The sequence below is a fragment of the Lissotriton vulgaris genome, unplaced genomic scaffold (genome assembly GCF_964263255.1).
Source record: "Lissotriton vulgaris unplaced genomic scaffold, aLisVul1.2 SCAFFOLD_1042, whole genome shotgun sequence".
Classification (NCBI taxonomy): domain Eukaryota; kingdom Metazoa; phylum Chordata; class Amphibia; order Caudata; family Salamandridae; genus Lissotriton; species Lissotriton vulgaris.
In genome coordinates this window covers 106,854-131,950 of record NW_028247594.1, presented here as the reverse complement: position 1 = coordinate 131,950, position 25,097 = coordinate 106,854, and the positions used below count along the sequence as shown (strand labels likewise).

Genomic DNA, 25,097 nt, shown 5'->3' with positions numbered 1-25,097 from the left:
GGGAGAAACATTACTCAGGAAAAGTGTGTGCTGAATATTGTTTGCAATGGATACAGTCTTCGTTTCACTAGTCCGCCTCCAGCGATTCCACCGGTCTGCTCACAGTTCCGACTGCGGGAGCTCCAGGCGGAGGCCGATACCCTGTTAAGAAAATGGGCGATAGAAGACGTTCCTTTGTCTCAAAGGGGAAAGGGTCTCTACTCTCGCTTCTTCCTAGTATAGAAGAAGGACAAGAACGAGTTCAGGCCCATTCTGGATTTGTGACAAGCAAACAAGTGGATTTGCAGGGAGAAGTTTTGCATGCTGTCCTTGCACCAGATCTATCCTCAGCTGCAGAGGGGAGACTGGCTGTGCTCGATAGATCTGCGAGATGCGGATTTCAATGTGCCCATTGCACGGAAACATCGGAAGTTCCTGCGCTTCCTAGTCGGCGCCAATCATTATCAGTACGCCGTACTACCGTTTGGACTAAAGTCTGCACCCAGGACTTTTTCAAAATGCATCGCATTGGTAGCAGCGCACCTGAGAAAGAACAAGGTGTTTGTCTACCCGTACCTGGACGATTGGTTGATCAAAGCCTCCACCTTCCAGGAAGCACAGTTGCACTTCAACAGGACAGCCATCCTGCTGAACAGTCTGGGGTTGCACATAAATCTGTCCAAGTCTGTCCTGATTCCTGTGCAGTGCCTACAGTACTTGAGAGCCTCCATCAATACGTTGTCGGCAAGCGTGTCTCCTTCGGAGGAGAGACGCTTATCCATCCTTCGGAAGGCTCAGGCTCTCATAGCTGCTCAATCTACAACAGTGAGGACGGTGTCTTCTCTACTGGGATCGATGGCCTCTTGTATCTTCCTCACACCACACGCGCGCCTACACATGAGGCCGCTACAGGAATGCTTGGAGGATTAGACCAGAGGAAAGGTTGTTGGGATGACCGGATTCAGTTGTCTCTTCACGCCCCACAGTCCCTGAGATGGTGGTGCTCGGCAGAGAATCTACTCAGAGGGGTTCCTTTCCACAAGGATATCCCGACTCAGACTATCGTGACGTCTGCGTCTCTCCTGGGCTGGGGAGCGCATTCAGACCATCTACAGATCCAAGGACAGTGGTCTCCGGCGGAGTCCACGTATCACATCAATTTCATGGAACTCGGAGCTGTTCACTTGGCACTGAAGGCTTTTCTTCCGTCCTTCCAGACCAGCTCCTTGCTTGTACAGAAGGACAATACAACCACGATGTATTACCTCAACAAGCAGGGGGGCTCGAGATCGCGCACACTGTCGCAGGAGGCGCAGACGATCTGGCACTGGCTCCTAGCTAGAGGATTGACGATAACGGCGACTCATCAGCCCGGTGTACAGAATGTTCAGGCGGTCGCACTCCGCAGGCTGCTGTAAGAAAACCACGAGTGGGTCATAAACGACGAAGTGCTCGAAGACCTCTTCGCCGTGTGGGGCACTCCAGACGTGGATCTGTTCGCCACCGCCGAAAACAGCAAATGCCGCGACTTTGCCTCGAGGTATTACCAACCGGGGACGCTGGGGAACCCGTTATGGATCAACTGGTCGAACAGCTCTCTGTATGCTTTTCCACCCATTCCCCTGATTCCGGCGGTGCTCATCAAGCTGGCCCAGTCTCGGGGGCGGATGATCCTCATTGCTCTGGAATAGCCCAGCCAGTGGTGGTTCACGGACCTGCTTCATCGCTCGATCCTGCCTCATCGGCAGCTGCTGTGTCGGCCGGACCTTCTCACGAAGTTCGGGGGCAGATGGTGCACCCCAACTTTTCGTCGTTGAGTTTGGCGGCATGGCTCCTGAGATAGTGCAATATGGCCACTTAAATCTTCCTGAGGATTGCATGGACATATTGAAGGAGGCTAAGAGGCCGTCTACTAGGACCTCTTATGCTTATAAATGGAAGAGATTCTGCATCTGGTGCATGTCTAAGAACTATGATCCTACGACCTGCAAGGAGGATGTCATCCTTCCATACCTTCTGCATCTGGCTCAGTCGGGACTTAATTTCCATTCCATTAAGGTTCATCTGGCTGCATTGACTGCTTACAGAAAATATCCTTCACAGACATCTTTCTTCCTTATCCCAGTGATTAAGGATTTTTTGGAAGGATTGAAGAAGGTGTTCCCTCCTGTTCGACTTTCTTCAACGCCATGGGAACTGAATGTGGTGCTGTCCAGATTGATGAAGGAGCCTTTTGAACCTATTCATAAGGCTTCGCTGCAGCACCTGTCGTGGAAGGCGGCATTCCTCGTGGCCATTACATCGGCCCGCAGGGTGAGTGAGATTCAGGCATTGTGTTGCCAAGAACCTTATACTGTGTTTCATGCTGCTAAGGTTGTTATGCGTACTCGCCCTAAGTTCCTTCCCAAGGTGATTTCTGATTTTCATGTTAATCAGACTATAACTTTACCAACTTTTTTTTCCAGAATCCTTCTACTCCAGGGGAAAGGTGTCTTCATTCCCTGGATGTTAGAAGGGTGTTGAAATTTTATCTGGATAAGACTAAAGACATTCGCTGGTCCGACCAATTGTTTGTCAACTATGAGTCGGTTAGGACTGGTCTGGCTACTTCGAAGCAATCTATCTCTAGGTGGATTGTGTTGTGTATCCAGCTTTGTTATCAGAAAGCGAATAAGACCTTAGGGGGTAACCCTAAGGCTCATTCCACCAGGGGCAAAGCGGCCACAACTGCTTTGCTTCGCAATGTTCCCATTGCAGAAATCTGCAAGGCTGCCACTTGGAAGTCGGTCCATACCTTTGCTAAACATTACTGTCTGGACTCTGATGCCAGGGCAGATGCTCAGGTCGGACCGGCTTCGCTGCAAAAACTGTTTTCATAATAGTGGTGTTGTCTTTTTCTCCACCGCCGGGTTGTTTTTTGGATGGTCTTGCCATTCTATTCACTAGATTATGACTATACACAGAGATTCCCTACTACAGAAGGAGTAGTTTCTTACCTGTAACTCCAGTTCTGTAGTAGGGGTATCTCTGTTATAGTCATAAGCGCCCGCCCTCCTCCCCGGTGGACAAAGTGATGAAATGATGAATGCTACAGGTCTAGCTGATACCCTCCAAAAAGAACTGAAAGTGGAGGGAGTTGCTGTGCATTCTGGGATACCAGGAGCGTTCTGGAAAGTTTCCTTAAAGGCACAGTATCCCTTTTTAAGCCACATAATGGCAGCCTATGGGGGTTTGTCTGTCCTGTCCTTACTCTCTATCATTCCAAGGATTTGGTGAAGTAGAGAAATGTTTTCCATGGTTAAACCTGGCAGACAGGTCTAAAGTGGGATATTTTTTGGAATATCCTTGCATTTCTAGTTGAAGTACTGGACAGTGTAGCCTTGCATGTATAGGCTGCATTATTTGTCTTTAATTCTCTCTTAAGTGTCTATGCAATACTGCAAAGAAGACGGCTTAAGAGATTATTTTTGATTGCTCCGGGGTCCCCGCACGTTAGCGGGACTATTCACTAGATTATTACTATAACAGAGATACCCCTACTACAGCACTGGAGTTACAGGTAAGAAACTACTCCTTCTGAACAAATGCTTTGCACGCCTGCTCAGAAGGAAGCAGCAGTAAACAAGTAGAAACTCTACTGCAATTCCTACACTGGTACTTCGAGCGTTGAAGTGCGCCACAAAAAGAAATTTTTGACACAGCCGAATGCACAGAATGCCCAAACTTCACCTCCAGGTACCCAGTGTCAGGTGTCAGTAGCGCCAACAATACTTAGCCACTAACCTTCAGGACGGCCAGCAGGAACGATGTCGTGAAGAGTAGTTCCCAATGTCCCCTAAACACTCCACCCACCACAGTGTAGTAGTAGTAGTAGTAGTGCACTATGGGTAGCGAAGTATTGTAGGGAAACGCGGAAGGGACAAAATAATAAAGTAGCCTGTTCCGTCACAGGAATGTGCACCTTTCTAATCTCCCTCAGGAATCCCTGCATATAGAGGACAACAAGAACAGTAATGAGTAACACCACAATCACTCCCCCTTCTTTTATGAAAAACACACACACTTCCACTCACTTGAACAGGTCAAGGATCGCTAGTCCAAGAAGTCTCGTTGGGAAGCAGGGAGCTTTGGAAGGAAGGGTCCGTGGAGCGCTGGTCCCAGCGTGAGGCAAACAAGAACCAAGGACTGCGCTGGCTCCGCCTTTCCGGTTGCGCTCCTCTAGCCGGAGCTAAGGCACCAGACAGGGGGCTCACTTTGTCCTGTGGGGTACCAGGCCAATCCGAAGTGAAAACGTCCAAAATAAGAATCACCCGAAACAAAGTGCAAGAAGGTCCTTCGGTTCGGTTCCAGAACCAGGACGTAGGAAGGAGGTGTTTCCGTGGAAACACAGTTCTGCTTGCAGGGAGGTTAACTTCACTCTCCCAACAAGCGCGAAGGCATAGGCGTCTCCCGTTCCGCTCCTGGGAACAGAGACGCGGCTCTTTCTCTCTTTTCAGCGGGGTTCCGCTCACAAAGCAGGTAAGTTCGGCAAGCGCTCTTGCGCTTCAGGGTCAAAGTTCCAACTGTTTCAGACAGAAACGCGAGAGGAATCAGCCAGGTAACGGCAGCAATCCGTAACGGCAATCTGCAATCAGCTCCGTAGGCAGTTTGTCAAGCGCCGTCTCATTAGGAGGCGGGGCTTAAATAGGAGTAGTCACCATCCTGTCGGCTTGCTCTTTGCCCCTTGGCCTTATGGGAGTTGTAGTCCCTTCCACATACATACGTGTCATTCGCCACCGAGAAAGGTGAGGGTTGGGGGCTGTAAGCTGTCCCGTGATCATGACACCCAGTCCGTAGTTGGTGGGTAATGTGCTGTCAATTAATTGGTCAGGGATTGTTCAACGCTTTTCCTCCTTTCTCACTCCTTCTGTAAGTGGTGATGAAGATGAAACAAACATCCCTGACACTCCTCTTTTTTTCCTCCCACATAGCCCAGCCAACCTCAAGATATCCATCAGGCCAGAAGTTATTGAACAGAAGGGCGGCCATATCCAATACCCAGAACCCAGGCAGGTCAACATAGTGATGTGGCACTCAAGGCTAATTTTTCCAATCCGTCTTCCACCAAAAAGGAGAGGGGACGGGAAAGGGGCCTGCTCCTGATGGGAGGAGAGGCTGGTGGTTGTGTTATAAAGGCAGCAACGTCTTTAAAGCTCCCCTGTCACAGACTCCCCTTCCTGGCCTGGGGGAGGTGTGACGACCTCCGCCCAGGAAAGGCTTTAATTCTGGGCTCAGGGAGCGAAGGCTCCCACCTCAGGGATCCAGAAACATGTCTTGTGGAGGCAGGCTGGTGTGTACCAGTCAGGGAACCCACCAGAGGCGGGTCGTTTTTCAGGGGGCATCTCTAAAGTCTCCTGAGTGCATTTTTCATTAAATCCCACACTGGCATCCGTGTGGGTTCAATGTGCTGAGAAGTTTCCTACCAAACGTCCCAGTTTTCAGTAAAACCATTACGGTGTTTGAAAGGAAGACAAAGTCCAGGTATGTTCAGATCATCCTTTAATGCAGCCGACTTCTACAGCTCCCCGGCAGCAACTGCCAGTGCACAGACATTCCATGTTCCATGCAGGGAACACATGAGAGGAATGCCCGACACGCGAGCCAGCACGAGAAACCAGCACACACCCCTTCCTTCACATAAAACAAGAATGATGAAACCTATTTACAGCAGAAGAACAAAATCGAATAAGTTGTACAACTGGAAGTTAAATAAACAAATCGAGAATATTCAATACCTGACATAGTCACGAAATCTAGAAGGAACAGCCTTCGTCCTGGAAGAGGTAGTTCGGGGAACAACCTCCTTGATATGAACGGAAACCTTCGAATTTTCCCCCAGAGGAAGTGAAGTTGTGCATGGCGTGTGAATTCCAAACTTTCCTTTCACAAACTCAACTTTTGACCCTGGCACCACTGAGATAGCACACTTGTTCCAGATTTTCCAGTACTCGTATGAGGGGTGGTTCTTATTGCCCACAACATGTTGGAAATGACCTCCTTCCAATGATACAGAGAGGTGAGGCTATGCTTGATGCCATTTACCAACTCCTCTGGAAACCCTCTTGAAGAAAAACATCCTTGAAGAAATTAATGATCGTCGCAGAATTTATGCCATCTACAAACCTAACTTCTGGTCACTTGGACATATAGTCAATCAACACTGAAGCATATTTAGGAGAACTACCCATACCACCAAAAGGACCAGCTATATCGAAGGCCAACTTACACCTGGGTGAACTTTTCACCGCTATAGGATTGATGGGAGAGGGATAAGTTACTTGGGTTTTGTCACTCAAAACGCACACGCCACACTCACGAACACAGTGTTCAATGGACCTATCCACACCCAGCCACCAGAAATCTTCCCGAACCCTCCACTTCATGGCACGAATGCCCAGATGACCTTCATTGGCCAGGTCCAAAACCTTCTTGTGCATGGTCATAAGCACAACCAACAATACCCCTCTACGTAGAATCCCATCAACAAGGGACAGCCTTGGTGGTGAAAAGATAACCAATGGCTTATGATCTGACCTTAGAGCAAATTCATTTCCCCACAAGAAATTGCGAAAATACTGTACCCCCCACCACAGGGCCAGAGCTTCCTTCTCTATGGTTGAATAAGTGCTTTCCACTCCCCAAAGTGCTCTAGAGGCAAAAGCAATAGTCTCCTCCCTACCGATCTTTTTTTCATAAATACAACATCAAGACCCACATTACTCGCATCAGTGGTAACAATGCAGCGATCATTAATATTAAACCTTTTAAGTGGGTGTGCTTGCACAATTGCTTCTTTCAACTTAGTCATAAGCACATCAGTCTGACCATACATATTTTACATTGTTTCTTCTTAGTTTACCCAAACACACTGTCTTGTCCGAGAAATTAGCCACAAATTTTGCATAATACTCCACCAGCCCGAGAAAGGAACAAAGCTGGTCTTTATTCTGTGTTTCAGGTGCATTTTGAATGGCATCCAGAACTTTGTGTTCTACCCCTTTCTCAGAAATGTGGTGCCAAGATAGTCCACACTTTCCTGGAGAAATGTACACTTGTCTTTTCTTAGTTAGAAACCACTAGTCTTGACAATATCCAACACTTCTCTGACTCTAGAATTGTGCTCAAACTCTGTTTTACTATAGATCAAAATATCATCCTGGAAAAACACAACCCCTGCAGTGTTCTTAAACAAACTTCCCATGAGGCGCTGGAACACTGCAGAAGCCAAACCAAACTGCATGCGTACATAACGAAATGCACCTTCGGGTGTCACAAAGGACGTAAGATGTCTCGAGTCCATGCATAATTCCACTTGATGGTAAGCAGAGGAAATATCAAGGGTTAAAACATACTTGGCACCCTCAAGAGAAGACAAAATGTCATTGGTATTAGGTAGAGGCTGGCGGTCCACCCATATGGAAGAATTTAGGTCGCGCAAGTCCACACACATTCTAAGAGACCTGTTGGCCTTGCTTGCCAAAACGATGGGGGACAACCACTCCGACCCTTCAATGGGCTCAATTACACCCATAGAACATAATCGCTAAAGTTTTTGCTTGAGCTCACCGCGCATACTAAGGGGTACTTTACGTTCTTTTAAGACAATACAGTGCTGAAAACCTTTAAGTTTACCCAAATCATCATTGAAAATTGCTGGGTACCTTTGAATCCAATCACCCACGGATAATGATTTGGTGGTAACAGTATGCACAGGGGTAACCTCAGGCAGATTGGAGTAAAATTGCTTGGCCTCAGGTTTCGATAAAACCATGTTCGGATGATTGGGGTCTAGAATGATCCCCAGCTCACCCTGCTCCTACCAACCTTCTACATTTGCATCTTCCTTTACAATGTATACAGTTCCATGTGTTGAATCCCCCTTGAATTCCACTTTGCCCTCAAATTTGCTAAGAACTTCCATCCTTTTCCCATCATAAGCGAAGATTTTTATGTTGGACTGAACAACAGGAATGTTACCTAATTCTTCAAAGTCCTTGGCATTGAGGGTAAAAGGAGAACTAGAATCTGCAAGAAACTTAATACTTCTGCCATTTAAATTTATAGCACATGCAGGGGACTTTCTCTTATGCGGTTTAACAATGGAAGCAATTTCTACCACACCATTCAATTATGTGTAGAAGAAGACAACATTAACAATTCATAAATTTCATCTTCATTCCCAGAATCAACACTATCACCTTCAATAGCTTTCTCAGCTCTAGCTTGTCCCTTATGTGCAACAACAGCCTTGCACATGCGTGCTAGTGACCTTTCTTACCACATTTAAAGCAAGTTTGATTAACAGCAAAACAAAATAATATATTGCCCAAATGAAATCTACTCCCACATCGATAACAGGAAAGGTCAGATTTTTCAAGTCTTTCTGCTCTTTCATATTTGGATTTAGGCAAGCTAGATGCAGAAGGAGAAACGCTAGGTACATTTGTGTCAGTTCCTTTAGAAGATTTACTCTTAGACTTGGTGCTGACTAACTTCGTTGGATGACGCAGACCCACTCCTCTCCTTCATACATACTTGAGAATGCTGAATAGTTCTGTCTAAAATGAGCAGTTTCAAGATCGGGGTCCTCCAAGGCCAAAAGTTTAGACTGAATCTTTTTATTGCAAGTGCACTCAATTAGCTGATTGCAAATAATTTCATCTCTGAACTCTCTATAATTACAAGTTAGTGCTAGAGTTCTGAGAGCAGCTACAAATCGTCAATGGATTCGCCAGGGATTTGAACACGTTGCAGAAACTTATGACGCTCCAATACAATGTTTCTCTTGGGATTAAATCTCTTATCCAAAGTTTTAATAAGTGTGGCGTAATCATCATCTATTAAGGCATCACCATCATCACCACCACCGATACATGTTCTTACAAATACCAGAGGTGAAGTCTTTGATGGTTCTGCCTTCTGTGCCTAAATTGTATACGAGTAAAGATTTCTTCTTCTTTGAAGTAAAAGTGCACAATCAATCGCCTCAAGATAGGCTTCAAATGTCTCTTTCCATTGCTGCCAAATAACTGGTGGAGTACCAGGTGACTGCAAAAAGGGAGGTGGTGCCACTACATGATCCATTGCGCGGGTGAGTTGCTGCCACAAAGATCACTACTAATAAGTAATTAACTTGAAGGTAATATTAAAGGTTCCAGTGTTACAATGCAATTAAGAAAAACTAAAAAAAAAATGTGTACACTTCTAACGTGCCAATGTGAATAAAGATGCAGACTATGAATTCCAAAAGCAGTGTGCGTATAACCGAAGTAACACACAAAACAAAATTAATAATGTGCATCACTGAAAAAGCTTGCTGATTTTAATCTTGAAGCCAGCTGACATTAGTGCAAACTGAGTGAGCACATCACTGAAATGACACACAGAAGATTCACATTCACATGAACTTGCTGACTTTAAACTTGAGGCTCATTAACTTATTTGCAAAATTAGTGTGCGTATCACTGAGGTGACACGCAGAGAAACACAGTAGGAATGTAGCGCACTCCGGTATATGCGGCGGTTACTGCATTCACAACTTCTTTAAATGCGCGCACACAGATACTTTCAGGAAATTCCAATAATAGTAACACCCCGGTATGCGCGCGGGTTGCTAGGGGAACTCGCCTAGCAACCTTGAGCGTGCCGACAACTGCAGGTTACTATGGCAACGTACCCTGACCGCTGGTATAATGCACCCAGCTAGAAGGGTGGCTGACCTATGCCAGGGTAGTGGGTTGTAGGCATGGCACACAGGGATGTGCTCCATGTTAACTCTTCCAATTTTCTCTGCACCTAAACACGTAGCCTGCAATGGCAATGTGTGTGTTTGTTAAGGTGCAGAAGTTCTATGGGTGGCGCAATATGTGCTGCAGCCCTTAAATGCCTTCCCTTGTCACAGTGCCCTTGGTACCCATGGTACCTTTCACAAGGGATTGACATGTGGCCAGAGACGTGCCAATTGGGGGTACACAGTACAGTTTGGGAAAGAACACAGGCCCTGGGAACCTGATTGGCAGGGACCCAGGGCACATCAAGTCAGAATGCATCAGTCGTCTGGCAAAAAGTGAGGTGTGGGGGGGGGGGGGTTAGTGCAACTGAAAGCCAGCTTCCTGCACTCAATATACCCACCGCTGTCTGCAGTTTCAACATTCATGCAAAACTGGGAACATTCATCCCTGTTCAGGATTCCAGTAGTTTAGGCTTTCATGGAGAGTTGCAAGGAGGTCAAACCTCCCAGAACACCTGCTGTTCCCATGTGGTACTTCAAAATAGTCCTTGCGAGGCACATAGGCCCAACCATTTGATTTGTTGCATTCATGCCCCCTTCGTTTCCTTTCATGGGAGGTAGTCTTCCTTTTGGCTGTTACCTCCCTCAGACTCATTAGCAATCGGCAGACACTCCCTTTACAAGAACGAATCATTCGGGTTCACAAAGATAGGGTTGTTCTTAAAATCAATCCTAAATTTCTCAAGATGGTATTGTCCTTCCACCTTAACCAAAGTAATGTGCTCCCAGTCTTCTTTCCACAACTAAACTTGACAACTGAAAGAGCTTTAGACATTCTATACATCATAAGAAATGTCATGTATTACATCGACAGGACCAAGCTCTTTTGTAAATCTGGCCAGTGCTTTGTCGCCTTTCCCATCTTCAAAGATTGAATAGTAAAATGGATATTCAAGTGCATCCAAATCTACTACCCGAAATCTAAGAGGGCCCCTTTCCTGCCCAGAGCACACTACTCATAAGAAAGTGGCAACCATGGCTTTCTAAGGCAACATTCCACTAGCTGATAGTGGTCACCTGGTCCGTCTCACAAACGTTTACTAGGCATTATTGTGTGAACATCCTGGCCCACTAACAAGCTATAGGTGGCCACACAGTCTTAAGGTCTTAAATCCAGACATTTGCATCAGACACACACTACCGCTTTACGAGGGAACAGCTTCATAGGTTGGGCAGAGCAAGTGTACCTACAGCCACACTCCTACAAATGGAAAATGATACTTACCCTGTAAGCATCTTGTTTGTAATATATAGTGCTGTAGACTTGCATGCATCTGCCCTTCTCCTGCAAAGTCTGTTGATTACGCATCTCTTATACTGTTAACAAGTTGAAAGCGCATCATGCTATACTCCCACTACACACCATATACATTCTCACTCACTGTACAAAAAAACAATCTTAGATGGGATTAGTGCCAATGCACATTGCCCACTAAAAGAGGAGGCATGGTGCATTTTGTGCCTCAAAATACTTATTCATAGATAAAGCACTTAAAGACGTCCGAGCCCTATTCTAGATGGCAAGAGTGAATCTGCAGCACTAGAAACAAATGCAGAGTAACATTTGTCTTTATTCTTGATATTTTCCATGCCTACCTGCTGGCACAGGCAACTCTCATCCAGGTGTGAAGGGGCAAAGGGGAAGGTGTTCGAATACCGTAATCACTGTGGCAATAACTTTCCTATAGTTTGTTCATTTCACCGGATATAAATCTGTATCCAAATACCTGTCCTGTCACTGAAATAAGTAGTGCAGCTAAATTGAACTTGACCTGTTTTTCTCAAGATTAGTCTGTTAAAATGTAAGGCACAGCATGTGCATGAGACTGTGACTGTTTTACTTCTGGCTGGTGACCATGCTATTAGCTCTTGGCAAGCCTTTTAGGTCTCGCCTGGCGTTGTAGCGCGCTAGCGCTGCTCGCTCTGCGAGGGCTTCTTGGAATTGATACGATTTCAGAAGGGGACTTGGAGCCATGCCCCTCTTTTCCATTGGCTTGCGTCATCGTTTGTTAAATGATGGCGCATGATTGGAAATCAGGCTTTTTTGTTACCGCCCAGTCCATTTTTAGGGCAGCCCATCTGGACAGGCCGACGCCATCTTTGTTTCCTACGACATAGGAGGGTGTGCTCATAGATTGTTTACCGGCTCCTGATTGGAAATCCTACTCTCTCCTCCCTCCCCATCCCAAACAAAGTTCCCAGAGTTGCGCTCTTCATTATTTATGTGCTTCCCGAGGCGGAGGGCAAACTTAGCTGTGCCGTGCTTATATGCTCTGCTTACTCCCCTACCCGTCGGTGCGGCCATCTCGCCCCTGAGTCTCCGTGGCTGCCGCTGGCATAAAGGACCCACAGCCTTCTCTGCTGCTGCAGGGCACCTCTGTGCAGAAGGCATGTTGCCTGCTGGTGCACTTCTGTGCCTTGGAATATGGGCCTGAAATCTTATGTAGTTCGATGTTCTCCAGATGTTCTGAAAGCATCTTGCAGGGCGAGGTTTGTGTTATTCACATAAGTTATGGAAAGGCACACGTTTGAACTATTTTCAGGGTCTTGCGTCTGAGCTGTGGAATTCATAGTGGCTCAGACTGGCTGGAGAGAAGGTGAGCCAGTAACGCCCTAGCCCTCGCTCATTGTTTAGGTTAGAGGGTGAGGCAGCGGGTCCTGTCCGTCCCATCACCCCAAACCCCGGAGTGGGCTCATGGAAGAGTGCTGTTCGCTGCCTCATGCTGTGTGGCTTACCTTTTAGTAGAACAGTGGATTGGGTGTACCTCTTTCTGCACTGTACGAGGTACTGCACAACTTGGTCTGTGCAGCAGTATCTTAACTGCACAGCCTGGTGTGTATCGCACTGATGAAAGCATGACCCAGGAAGCGAATTCCTTGTCCAGGTGTATGCCCACTCATACTCCCAGCTCAGCAACATAGCAACAGCTTCACTACATCAAGGGGTTTAAATGATAAAGGCACTCCAACACAATTCCGACCATGCGCATGTTGCTTCAAGCTTTTTACTGGGAGTGAAATGGGTTTACAAAGTTTACCCATACTCCGATCCCAACAGTACCCTTTTAGCAGGCTGTCTCTCAAACTGCGAGTTTGATGCTAATCGTCTGTGGTGCAGAGTACTTATACTGGTGTTACTATGTCTGGTATGTCATAAGTCTACAGTTTCATAATGTTATGCCATCCTCGAAGCGTACTTTTTGATGTTGTCTAGCATGGCTAATAGTTGGTTTCATCATCACCGTCAAGTCGGTGTTTGACTTCGAGACATTCTCCGCCGTCGCCGGATGATCGGTGTCTAACAGGTGTCTCCTTTGCCATCAACCAGGCCGCAGTCAACATCAAGACGTGCCTTGTCACCAGAGGCAAGGCACTCAACTCCTTTGTTGTTGTCATCCAGGCGACGTTCAACGTCGTGGGCTACATCTTCATCGATGGCGAAGGACTCGTTGTCGAGACCTAGAGTCAAGTATACTAGGTGTCGTTCGACGCCGAGATGGAGGTCTCCGTCGGCAAGTGCCCCGATCTCTACTCCGCTGGCTTCCAGGAGATGATCAGTGTCGAGAAAGAGATCTGAAAGGCCCAAAGACATGATGTCGAGAAGGATTTCTCTCTCGATTCGTACTTCGTTGGGTTCTCCTGTACGCTCTACGTCAAAGACCGTCAGGTCCAGGTGTTCGGCGTCACATCATACAACATCGAAACACAAGGAGAGGTCGTCGTCTAGGAGAAGATCCCGCCGTAAGGATTCACCAGTGATGGTGACGCATAGTTGGTCGACTTTGAGACACTCCCCATCGACGTTGCATCGTTCATCAAGACGCCGGTCACGCTCCAAAGATCGCAGAGTCCTCTCATTCTATTATGAGCTCTCCCCAGGTGCTCTCGACATCAAGCAGCTCTTCTGCTCATTCCCCAGAGCAGACAAGAAGATCTCCAAGAAGCTCTCTACGGAGACAGTGATCTCCTGTGATTCGTCTTTTGCCCAGATGGCTTCAACCTCTCTATCACTGGCAGAACGAATCCTCCGGTCATGCTCAGCGGCCATACGGACTATTCCAGTCCACTCACAGATCCCCTCTACAACGTCTGGTGCAGGAGGTGGACATGTCCCCAACTATTTGGCCAGGGATCACCGAGGCAAATCTCCGGAGCATAGATCAACTCATGCTCCTTGCAAAAGACGAAGAACACCATCTTTGCCGTCCTCTTTGACGCACTCCTCCAAAAGAGACTACTCTCCTGCCCTTATGGATAGCCCTCCCTCAAGAGTCACCCATTGATGATGTTAACACCTTCCACGATGTCCTCGTTAGAGGAGCACAGAAGCTGAGCACTCAGACCACCACTTCAATCATTTTCGAGACCCTCCATCAGAGGTCGGCGGCTAGACCATTACTCCCTCTAGTCCCTGGTCTCCTTGAACCGGTATTGGACCTTTTCCTCACCCTATTCTCAATTAAGGCAGCTCCGTCTCGGATCCTGAAAAAGTATAAACCTGCTACATCGGATCTGAAGTCCGATCCTCCACCGGATTCTGTCATCACAGCAGCAAAGAAGACACACACAGTGGCTTCTTCCTCTGCAGCTCCTCCACACAAGGAGAGTAGAGCACAGTATTTTTGGTGGAGAAAGGTCTGCGGCTCTGCAGCATTTTCTCTTAAGGTGTCTAGCGCTGCTGCCCTGCTGGGCCGTTACAACAGGTCCTTATGGAATTTGTTGGAGCGTTTTAAAGAGAAGCTGCCAATGGAGGATCAACAAGACTTCGCAGAGATTCTCCACGAAGGGGCGCAGTTAACCACAAGCTCAGCAGTGTATTTTGAATCTTCAATTCTCTGGTAACTCCCTTTTCGGATCGCACACTGACGAGGAGATGGCCAGAATGAAGGCCAAGTTGGATACACTAAAGGCTGTGGGCCTGGAGAAGTAAAAGGAGTTCAAACGATGCTACAGAACGAGTAACCGCAAAAATTACCAACAGGGTTCAAACCCCTCAATGGTCTCAAACAAACAAACCAAATCTCAATACCAAGGCTGTCTGTCGTTCCTCGAGAGTCTGAGGAGGGCATCGAGATCAGTCCTCTTCCACAGCTAAAACTCGAGGCAAGCAATGATTTTCTGCTTCCTCTAGCACCGTTGCACACTCCAGTGGGAGGAAGTATTTGAAGTTGCGCAATGGATACGCGCTACGTTTCTGCGCACCTCCAAGGGACATTCCTCTGTTGAGATCAGGTCCTCAACACCTGAAACTGCTGCATCAGGAAGGGTCAACCCTTCTGAAGAAACTAGCCATAGAAGAGGTCCCTCCTGCCCAGAGGGGAAAAGGAGTCTACTCCAGATATTTCCTTGTTCCGAAAAAAGACCAAACAAGTCCAGACCTATTCTAGTTCTCCGATCTCTGAACAAGTTCATCCGAAAGAAGTTTCGTATGTTGGCACTAATATTTCCACATCTAAGGAAAGGAGCTTTGATGTGTTCGCTGGATCTGCAAGATGCGTACTTTCACATTCCAATTGCCCCACAACATCACAAGTTCCTGAGATTCATGGTAGGCGCAAAGCATTACCAGTTCAGAGTCTTACCGTTCGGCCTCAAATCTGCCCCACAGGTATTCACGAAATGCATGGCATTGGTGGCGGCTGCATTACATCGCCAAGGCCTGTTTGTGTATTCATACCTGGACGTCTGGCTGTTGAAGGGATCATCTCCTCAAATGGTGCAGCACCACTACCACATCTGCTTAAATCTCCTTCACGCTTTGGCATTCATGTGAACATGGCAAAATCAGTTCATAAGCCCACTCAGTTGCTCCACCTTGTACTCCGGCCTAGAAAAAGTGCTTCCTTTGGAGGCGAGACGGTCATCAATCCGAAACAAATGCAATTTCATTCTTCAAGCACATCGACCATCAGTATGGCAAGTGGCGTCTTTACTGGGGTTGATGGCCTCTGCATCTTTCTCATACCCAACTCCAGATTTAGAATGAGACCGTTGCAGCAGTATCTTGAGGACAAATGGGACCAATTCTTGGGTCATTGGGAAGACCGAATTCTCCTCTCTCAAGCAGCGAAAAAGTCCATTCTCTGGTGTATTCAGCCAAAGAATCTTCTAGTGGGAGTCACATTCCATCAACCTTTTCCAAAACCTTCACTGATCACAGATGCTTCTCCTCAGGGATGGGGAGCACATCTGGGTCAACTGCAGACTCTGGGCAGATGGACCAGCAAGAAGCAGACCTATCATATCAACATGTTAGAACCGCAGGCGGTTCATTTGGCCCTCAAGGCATTCCATCCATCGATTCAGTCGATTCTGATACAAACGGACAATACAAACACCATGTATTACTTAAACAAGGTGGAACACACAATCGCCCTCTGTCTCTGGAATCTCAAGCGATCTGGCACTGGCTGCTGGCCAGGAACCTCTCGATCACGGCGGCGCATTTACCAGGAGAACAGAACGTGGGAGCAGACGCTCTCAGTCGGCACTTCGAAGAACAAGAAGACTGGGTGCTCAACGACGAGGGAGTGGCGGACATTTGTCATCAATGGGGTCGTCCATCCATCGACCTCTTTGCAGAGGATCTAAACAGAAAATTCCACGCCTTCGCGTCCAGATTTTACTGACCAGGAACAAGAGGGAATGCTCTTTTGATAGACTGGTCCAGGACGTTGCATACGCCATTCCGCTCCGTCCTCTCATCCCAAAGGTGGTGACCAAGCTCATCTGATCCAGGATGAAGATGATCCTGATAGCACCGGACTGGCCGCGCCAATGGTGGTATCCAGACCTATTGTAACTCTTGATCTGTCCGCACAGGAGACTCCACTGCAGGCCGGACCTTCTGACCAAAATGGGAGGGAAGATTCTGCACCCCAGCCTTCCCTCGCTGAGCTTGGCAGCATGCCTCCTGAGGCCTGCAGTACGGACATTTGAACCTTCTTCAGGACTGCATGGACATTTTGAGGGAGTCAGACCATCCACAAGAACCTCTTACTTAGATTTTATTTGTGGGGTATGCGTAATGGTTGGAGTCAGACTCGTGGGCAAGAAGAGGTAATCTTGCAGTATCTGCTATACTTGGCCAAATCTGGTTTGAAATACACTTCCATAAAGGTTCCTTTGGCGGCCATTACAGCCTATAGAAAATCACCTAACCAACAGTCTTTCTGTCGCCTTCAGGTGGTCAAGGACTTCTTCAGGGGTTGAAGGATTATCTCATTGCCCGACCTCATTCTCTTCCTAGGGAGTTGAATCTAGTTTTGTCAAAATTGATGGGTCCTCCTTTCAAACCTATTCATAAGGCTACGTGACAACACCTTACATGGAAAGTAGCCTTTCTGGTGGCTATTCCATCAGCACACAGAGTAAGTGAAATCTAAGCACTCTGTTCTAAGGAACCATATACGGTTTTCCATCACAATAGGGTGGTTTTGAGAATTCACCCTTCTTTCCTACCCAAAGTGGTGTCTGACTTTCATGTCAACCAGACAAATTCTCTGCCCTCTTTTTTCCCCCCAATCCTGATACACCAGCAGAAAGTTCTCTTCACTCATTAGACCTTAAGAGGGTTCTCCAATTCTATTTGGAGGGAACAAAATCCATTAGAAAGGTTGTTCAATTGTTTGTAAACTTTGGCTCTGGTAGGGCAGTCTTTCCAGCCTCCAAATGATTTATTTCAAGGTGGATAGTGTTCTGTATTAAATTGGCCTACCAGTTAGCGAAAAAGTCTGTTAGCCTCCCCTAAAGCTCACTCTACTAGGGGAAAGGCTTCTACAATAGCTTTCTTACACAATGTACCGATGGCCGAGATTTGCAAGGCTGCAACTTGGAAGTCTGTTCATACGTTTACCAGACATTACTGTCTGGATTCTGACTCCAGAGCGGATACCCAAGTAGGCCAAGCCTCCTTGAGGAAACTGTTCCAATCCTAGCTTAATTGGAGTCTTTGAAATGTTTTTTTAACAATGTATCTTTATTTTATACTTGTAATTTGCCCGCAGGATGAGGGGGATGGGCTTGCTATTCTATTCATGTGCTTATGACTATTTATGAGGATCCCCTGGAAGAGAAAGATGTTACTTACCTGTAATCCTAGTTCTCTTCCGGGGGTATCCTCATCAAAGTCCTAAGCAACCCACCCGCCTCCCCGGGCAAGTGATCAAGATACAGGTCATCTCTTTGTGCCATGGTCTTCGGGTCTCTGCAAAGAACAACTGACTTAACCTTTCAGCCCTGAGGAGTGATGGACGCTAGTGGTCATTACTGCCTTAAAGGCACGGTGCCGGTTTATTATGTGTATTTCTGTGGGTTAGCGTTTCAGCTTTCTACACTGATGTTTCTACAATGCAGCCTATGTGCTGGCAATGTTCTGTCATTCCTCTTTGCACAATTATGTTTTCTGCTGCGCATTAAGCAGTTTTCAACTGAGTTTTCTTTCACCCTGCTTTATTGGAATTATATTTATGTGCGAGGGAAATTCTTACATTGCTCAGCGTTTTCTAGTGTATGGAAGGCTACATTGTGTTTTTATTGTTATGTAGCTACATATATGGTTTCCACATAAATGTTTGTTTCCAGGGTCCCGCGCATGGTTGGGGGTATTCATGTGCTTAGACTTTGATGAGGATACCCCTGGAAGAGAACAAGGATTATAGGTAAGTAACTTATCCTTTTTGGACGGTCCCCAAGTGGTAATTGCATTATAGTAAGTGTAACTACGAACCAGAACCATGACCCGAGTTGCTAGGCAGCCGCCTGCTGTTTTATCACCAGGCTTATAATTAAATGCCATTGTGTAAATTACTTTTATAATTATTTCACTGGCGATGCGCTTTGTAGTTTCGGACAACGGATATCTCGGAATGTACGTATGTGCTTTCTGCATGGTAATTTGAGCATCTTCGCAAACATAGCTGTTCGCTAAATACAAATGTTTTAGCAGACTGACCAATATAAAGACTGCTAGGCACATCTTTTGATCAAAAGATAGTTTTTGTTAGTGTTGTGAAAACCATATGCAGTTGTTCGCTTTTAGAATGGGGCAGCTATACTATCAGCCGAAGTTTGAAATGAGCTTCCCTTTCTGGTCCTGGTCGTCTTGATCTAAACTAGAGCTTTTGTAACTCCCGCTCTCCTTCCTTATGCCTCAAACTGCTCTCCACACTTTCCTTCCTTCAAAATCACGCTAAACTCCTAGACGCCTTCTTCCTTCTCCCTCCTACTACTCTACTCCCCTTTCTTCTGCCTCATGCTACTCTCCTCCTCGCTATACTTCATTAACCCTCATCTATTCTTCTACTCACTCTCCGTCCGAAGTCTTAAAAACTGCTCTTCTCCTTCTGACGCTATGTGTTAAAATACTACAGACATAACAATTACAATTCAACCAACATAAAGGCACAACCTATCACATACAAACACTCAATAAGACATAGCTAAAATATAATTCCATTAAGAAAGCAAATAGCTTTAACTTAAACAAAGGTGAGACCTATTGCATTTCCAGTGGTTGTTCTCTGCTTGATGGGAGTGCTAGACTCAAGTATGAAATTGATAGAAACACGCCCCCTGTGCAAAACATCTGATTTCAACTTGCATAACCTGTTGGAAACCTGCCGGATGATCGGATGGAGACTAGAAATAAAGATGAAGGCAGGGTATTGGACCTGTGGCTTGCAACATATATGCAGGGTCACTGGATTTATGCGGCGGGGAGGCCCATATAATGCACAGGGTACTCTAAATTATGCAGCAAGAAAAGGTAAATTAATGCAACATAATGCTGTCCTTTTTCTTTGGGTTGTAATACTGTCCCTATTGTCATTTTTACACATGATCACTCTGCCCTGACAAAGATTTCACCTTATTAGTACCAGTGTAACAATCAAAAACAGCTATAAGCAATTGAAAGACTACCAGGGAACCTTTGCAAAGAGCTTTCCACTGCACAGGTACATGTGTTGCCATGTTTTTAGGAATGTGTGATCCGTTTGAGCTAGGAACAAATTGTTTTTGGTTAAATCTGCAGATGGATAATGCTGCAAGTGCAGCAAATCCATAATTTTGCAGAAAATGCTGCACAATTTCATAATTTGAGTAGCTCTGCATAAATGTAGTGATATTCATTTTTAGTTGTTGTATTTTTGTTGTTTTTGATATTGCAGTGGCAATGTACAAAGAACCTTATAAGCTAAGTCTACAGCAGTCCCCATGAACTTAACATTTCCTGTTTTTCAACAGATGCTTGGAATTGTATAGCAACCTGCTTCTTTATAGACACCGCACATAATATTATTGACTACATTGAGACAATCTGGAATATCCTCAAACCAGGAGGAATATGGGTAAACTTGGGTAAGTCTTGATATAAATGCAATATTTTATATCTCCAAATATTATTCAACACCATCAAGCACATGACCTACCTAATTACTAAAGCGTGCCGCTGCTAGATTTTCACCTAGTAGGACTTTAACTATTATTATGGCACTTGCTCTTAAAAATTGTAAACGTGGTTTGAGTGTGTCACTGTGAAAATCTGCAGGTCAGCCAGCTGAGTGAACATTCGTATCCATTTGTATGCACGAATCACATTTCATGTGTGCCATACATGCTTAAGTACTCCAATTTATTTTATTTTTTAAATGATATTATTTTAGCAGAGCTGCCTGAATCACTGGAAAGATTTGGAAAAATAAACTAGTGTGAAAATGTGGAAAATAACATTTTGAAATAGTCCTCTGTCTTAAAAATGAACAGTTGATTCAGTTAGCACTTATGAGAATATTATTGTACCGAAAAGGGCACTAGCATGGGTCGGGCCTCATACCAAATGATATCATTTCTGTAGACATTTTGTTTCGTAAGCAAACTATTGTAATGCTGTTTTGGTACATGGAATTTGTGAGAGTGTTTAGGAGAGTTTTATTAATGACTTGAAAAATCAATTTCACCATCTTTCATTAAGCCTTGTGACTGCTAATAGTTTCCCTAAATAAGAACAAGCAATGACTAATACAGTAGGTCTGGTTATAAAACAGGGGGTAACCCAATTGTAGTCAGAGGACCTGGGTATCAAGTGTTATAATCAACAGTTGGTCCTAGACATAGATTCAACATGCAACACAGTTCATATAATACTATATTTCGAAATATTTCTTTATGGTCACCTTTGGATTAAATCACTAAGGTTGATGTAAAACAGAACATGATAGATATAGTAGCCCAGAATGTCAATTAGTACATGAAAAACACAGCTGAAACAATTAACAGCCCGATTCATGAAACAAAATTGCGCTCGCAAAGGGCCAGATTCTGAGAATCTGGCCCTTTGCGAGTGCGTTTTTTGCACTTGGGATTCATCATCCCTAATGCAAAAATCGCTATTTGCGAAATCGCATATTTGCGAGGAATTGGATTTTAGGAATCTCTAATAGAGATTCCTTAAATGCAATTCATCACCCTATTTGAAATTGCGAATTCGCAATATTTGGTCGCAATTTACCACGAAATCTGACTTCGTGGTAAATTGCAAAAAAAGAGTAAAAAGCACTTTAGTGCATTTTTTTCTTTTGCATGTTGCACACACATGTCCTTTGGACATGTGTGTGCGCAACACCTGTTTGAATTTGCATTTAAGGGGTGCTACAGGGTGTCCTTTGGACACCCCTGGCACCCTTTAAATCGCTATCTTATTTGCGATTAGCAAATTGCTAATCGCAAATAAGGAATACTCCCCATTCATTCCTATGGGCCTTTTGGCCCATAGAAATGAATGGGGAGTTATTCCTTATTTGCGATTTAGCAATTTGCTAATCGCAAATAAGGATTGTGTAGGAATCGCATTTAATTTTGCGATTCCTACATGAATCCCGTTTTGCGAGTCTGTAATAGCGATTCCTTATGAATCGCTATTACAGACTCGCAAAACGGGTCTTTGATGAATCTACCTGAAAGTCTCAATGGAGTCCAGGGACTCTCTTATTTAATATACATTTCGAAAATGGCAATTATAAAATTATTTACAAAAAACAAGGGGTTCTAATATCAATGAAGTGCACAGAAAAGAGTGAAAGTAAGTGCTCAAGTGATTGATCAAGAGGATCAATGAAACAAAGTGAAAATGATTTATGTACAGGAAGCTCGCAAAAAATGTAATTCTTTTTCACTGGCACATGATTTGAAAATCCTCCGTATTCCTTGATTTGCAATACTAGCAAGGGGATTGTGTGTGTGTGTGGTGGGGGGGTGGGGGGGGGGGGGGGTTGGAAATTGTAGGTGCAGGCTCCAAAGGAGAATGTCGACTTTTCGACCCAAAAAGGAAACCGGGTAACTGAATTCCTCTGAATTCCTCTGAATTCCTCAAGGACGGGTCATCATCAGGACGGGGCGAAGGGTTACAGTGAAAAATAATAATTTGGGTGCGGATTAACATCGCACAAGTGGCACACCATTTAAGGGTGCCCACTGACCTTGGGGTTATTTTAACCTACGTGCACATTGAGTAACCCTTCGCCCCCTACTCCCTCGCCCCGTCTGATGAAGACCCGTCCTTGAGGAATTCAGTTACCCGGTTTCCTTTTTGGGTCGAAAAGTAGACATTCTCCTTTGGCGCCTGCACCTACAATTTCCTGCCCCGCCCCCTCTCCCAATCCCCTTGCTAGTATTGCAAATCAAGGAATACGGAGGATTTTCAAATCGCGTGCCAGTGAAAAAGAATTACATTTTTTGCGAGCTATTAGTTAGGGCAGGCTCATTCCTGTACATAAATCATTTTCACTTTGTTTCACTGATCCTCTTGATCAATCACTTGAGCACTTACTTTCACTCCTTTCTGTTCACTTTATTGATATTAGAACCCTTTGTTTTTTGTAAATAATTTTATAATTGCCATTTTCGAAATGTATATTAAATAAGAGAGTCCCTGGACTCCATTGAGACTTAATTGTTTCAGCTGTGTTTTTCATGTACTAATTGACATTCTGGGCTACTACATCTATCATGTTCTGTTTTACATCAACCTTAGTGATTTAATCCAAAGGTGACCATAAAGAAATATTTCAAAATATAGTATTATATGAACTGTGTTGCCTGTTGAATCGATGTCTAGGACCAACTGTTGACTATAATCCAGTAGGTCTGGCTGTTTTTAAGTGTGTTTGTATGATGTGTGCAAGTGGAAATGTGGGCTGGGATGTGAGCGCATTTGTTCATTTGTTCCATTATTTGTTAGCGTGTGGAGTGTATGATTGTAATGCTGAAGAAAATATTTTGTTGGTGTTTGATAACTGTTGAAGTCGAATTGGTTAGTAGACCTAGCAAGGTGACTAACTTCTCTTATAGTCCTAGAGATCAATATTCTGAAGTAGAACTGACATGAGTTACTTTACTTCAAAAGATATTCTGGCATGTTCTCCTCGGAAGCAAGATTTTGGGAAATAAAACGTTCACGACTTACAGAGGTATGTCTCCCTTGACTGGGCTTCAAAATGGCACAGGTTAACAGATTCCTACACTGTGCAGGTCTTGCTGGGGTCAAGAACCTCATGAAAATCAAATGCTCACTGCTAACCTCAATAAGGCAGGCACATGAGACAATGTAACTTATGGGTGGTGGTTGCACAAATGTTGACACATTCAGGCTGACCAATCAGAATTATGTTGCATTGGAACAATGAAAGACTATCCTTGCTTCACCCCTCCTGGGATTTTGCAGTAACGCTGCAATGTGCCCTCGTGGGTACCGCAAAGCAGTTTTTAGAGGGTGTTGCCTGGTGTCAGGGGGATCACCAACTTGTATATACTTAATTTGCAGGCACAATTTGCTGTGGTTTATTTAATATATTTTAGACATTCACTGTTAACTAAAAATTGGGCATGCCTACGTACCATTGTTAATAGAACATGATTGTGACATTGGGAAAAGATGTTTCAAATTGCTATGCCCGAATGTTTGATCAATGGCAAAGTAAATAGAGAATAGGGATCTGTCCTCTAATTCATTGATTTGTTCCAGGATCATGTGAATTTACAAAGGACTATAATGAGTAACTGGGGCAACAATGCATTTTTCTTTAGCTACCTGTAATTGCCAAGCAATAGTTAACATATTGCGGTCACTAGATGGATTTTAAATGCATTCCTTGGAATAGTTGTTACTCCCTTTCACCCAAAGTGTATTTAGATTTATTTCAGATAACAAGTTAACCCAACTCACGAGGTAACCTAAAAGATTGTAGACTTCCTAGAGACCTTTCCCTCGAGGTGAAGAGTGCTGTCCTGAGTATGCTTTTCTATGGGTACCTGTGCTTGAGCCACAGTAAAGCATGCTAATAACACAAGCATTTACAATGCAACGGTCTTACCTTTGCAAAAGTTAGAGCTATTGGCATTGTAAATGACAACATTTTTATGTATGTGTTGGTTTTGAAAACCGATAAATAAATGGCAGTCATTTACAATGCCAATAGCTTAATTTCTCGCTAATGCTAGACCTATTGCATGCACACACACACGCACGCACACACACGCCCACACACACGCCCACACACACGCCCACACACACGCCCACACAAACGCACACGCACACGCACACGCACACACACACGCACACACACACACACAGAGCCACACACACACACAGCCACACATCACACATTCATACACACAGAAGCACATGCATAGACACAAGGACTCGCGCACGCACACAGAAGCTGACCAAACATTCATGCCATCCTCACGACACACTTAGATAAGAGCCCGCCCCTGTTATGCGAGGTCTCCTCTTCCCAAGGCAGGGGAGTTCAGGCTCAAGTCCGGGTGGAGACCACTTCCGGTAAAGCCCTGGTACCACTCCGCGAGCTACGTCGACGAGACAGCTTGAATGTTAGGGAGAAGGGTACACAGATTTAAGAAAGTGCATGAGGTGATAAATATGTTAGATGCAGGCGAGATGGGGTTCGAGGGCTTCTGAGCCTTTCAGCATTTCTTGGCACAGACAAAGCAAGGGCTGCGAGGATTCAGACTGTCCGCATTGCCAATAGTTCTTTTTGAATGCTGCTGGGTGACCTGGAAGCATCGCACACTTTTTTTTTCCCTTTTCACCTTTTTTGAAACATTGTGTGAGAATAGTTGATGCTTCTGGTGCCCGACTCACTATAAGAAAATAAAAACTAGTAGTGTGACATGGCTTTTGTTGTTTCGTAGCACTGTAAACACATGCTTGAGCACAACTAGTTTTACTGACCTTGATGTTAAATGCAGCTTCCTACAGCGGGGTAGTAGT

The 25,097-nt window shown here is 45.1% G+C and overlaps 1 protein-coding gene across 1 annotated transcript in view; it reads left to right on the top strand.

The window, feature by feature from the left end:
- Nucleotides 1–25,097, top strand: part of LOC147665140 (protein-L-histidine N-pros-methyltransferase CARNMT1-like) — a 171,659-nt gene that overhangs the window by 117,259 nt on the left and 29,303 nt on the right. The window contains exon 6 of the mRNA XM_086949737.1: nt 20,054–20,167. Within this exon, the coding sequence (XP_086805863.1) occupies nt 20,054–20,167 (114 nt within the window). The remainder of the gene's footprint in view (nt 1–20,053; nt 20,168–25,097) is intronic.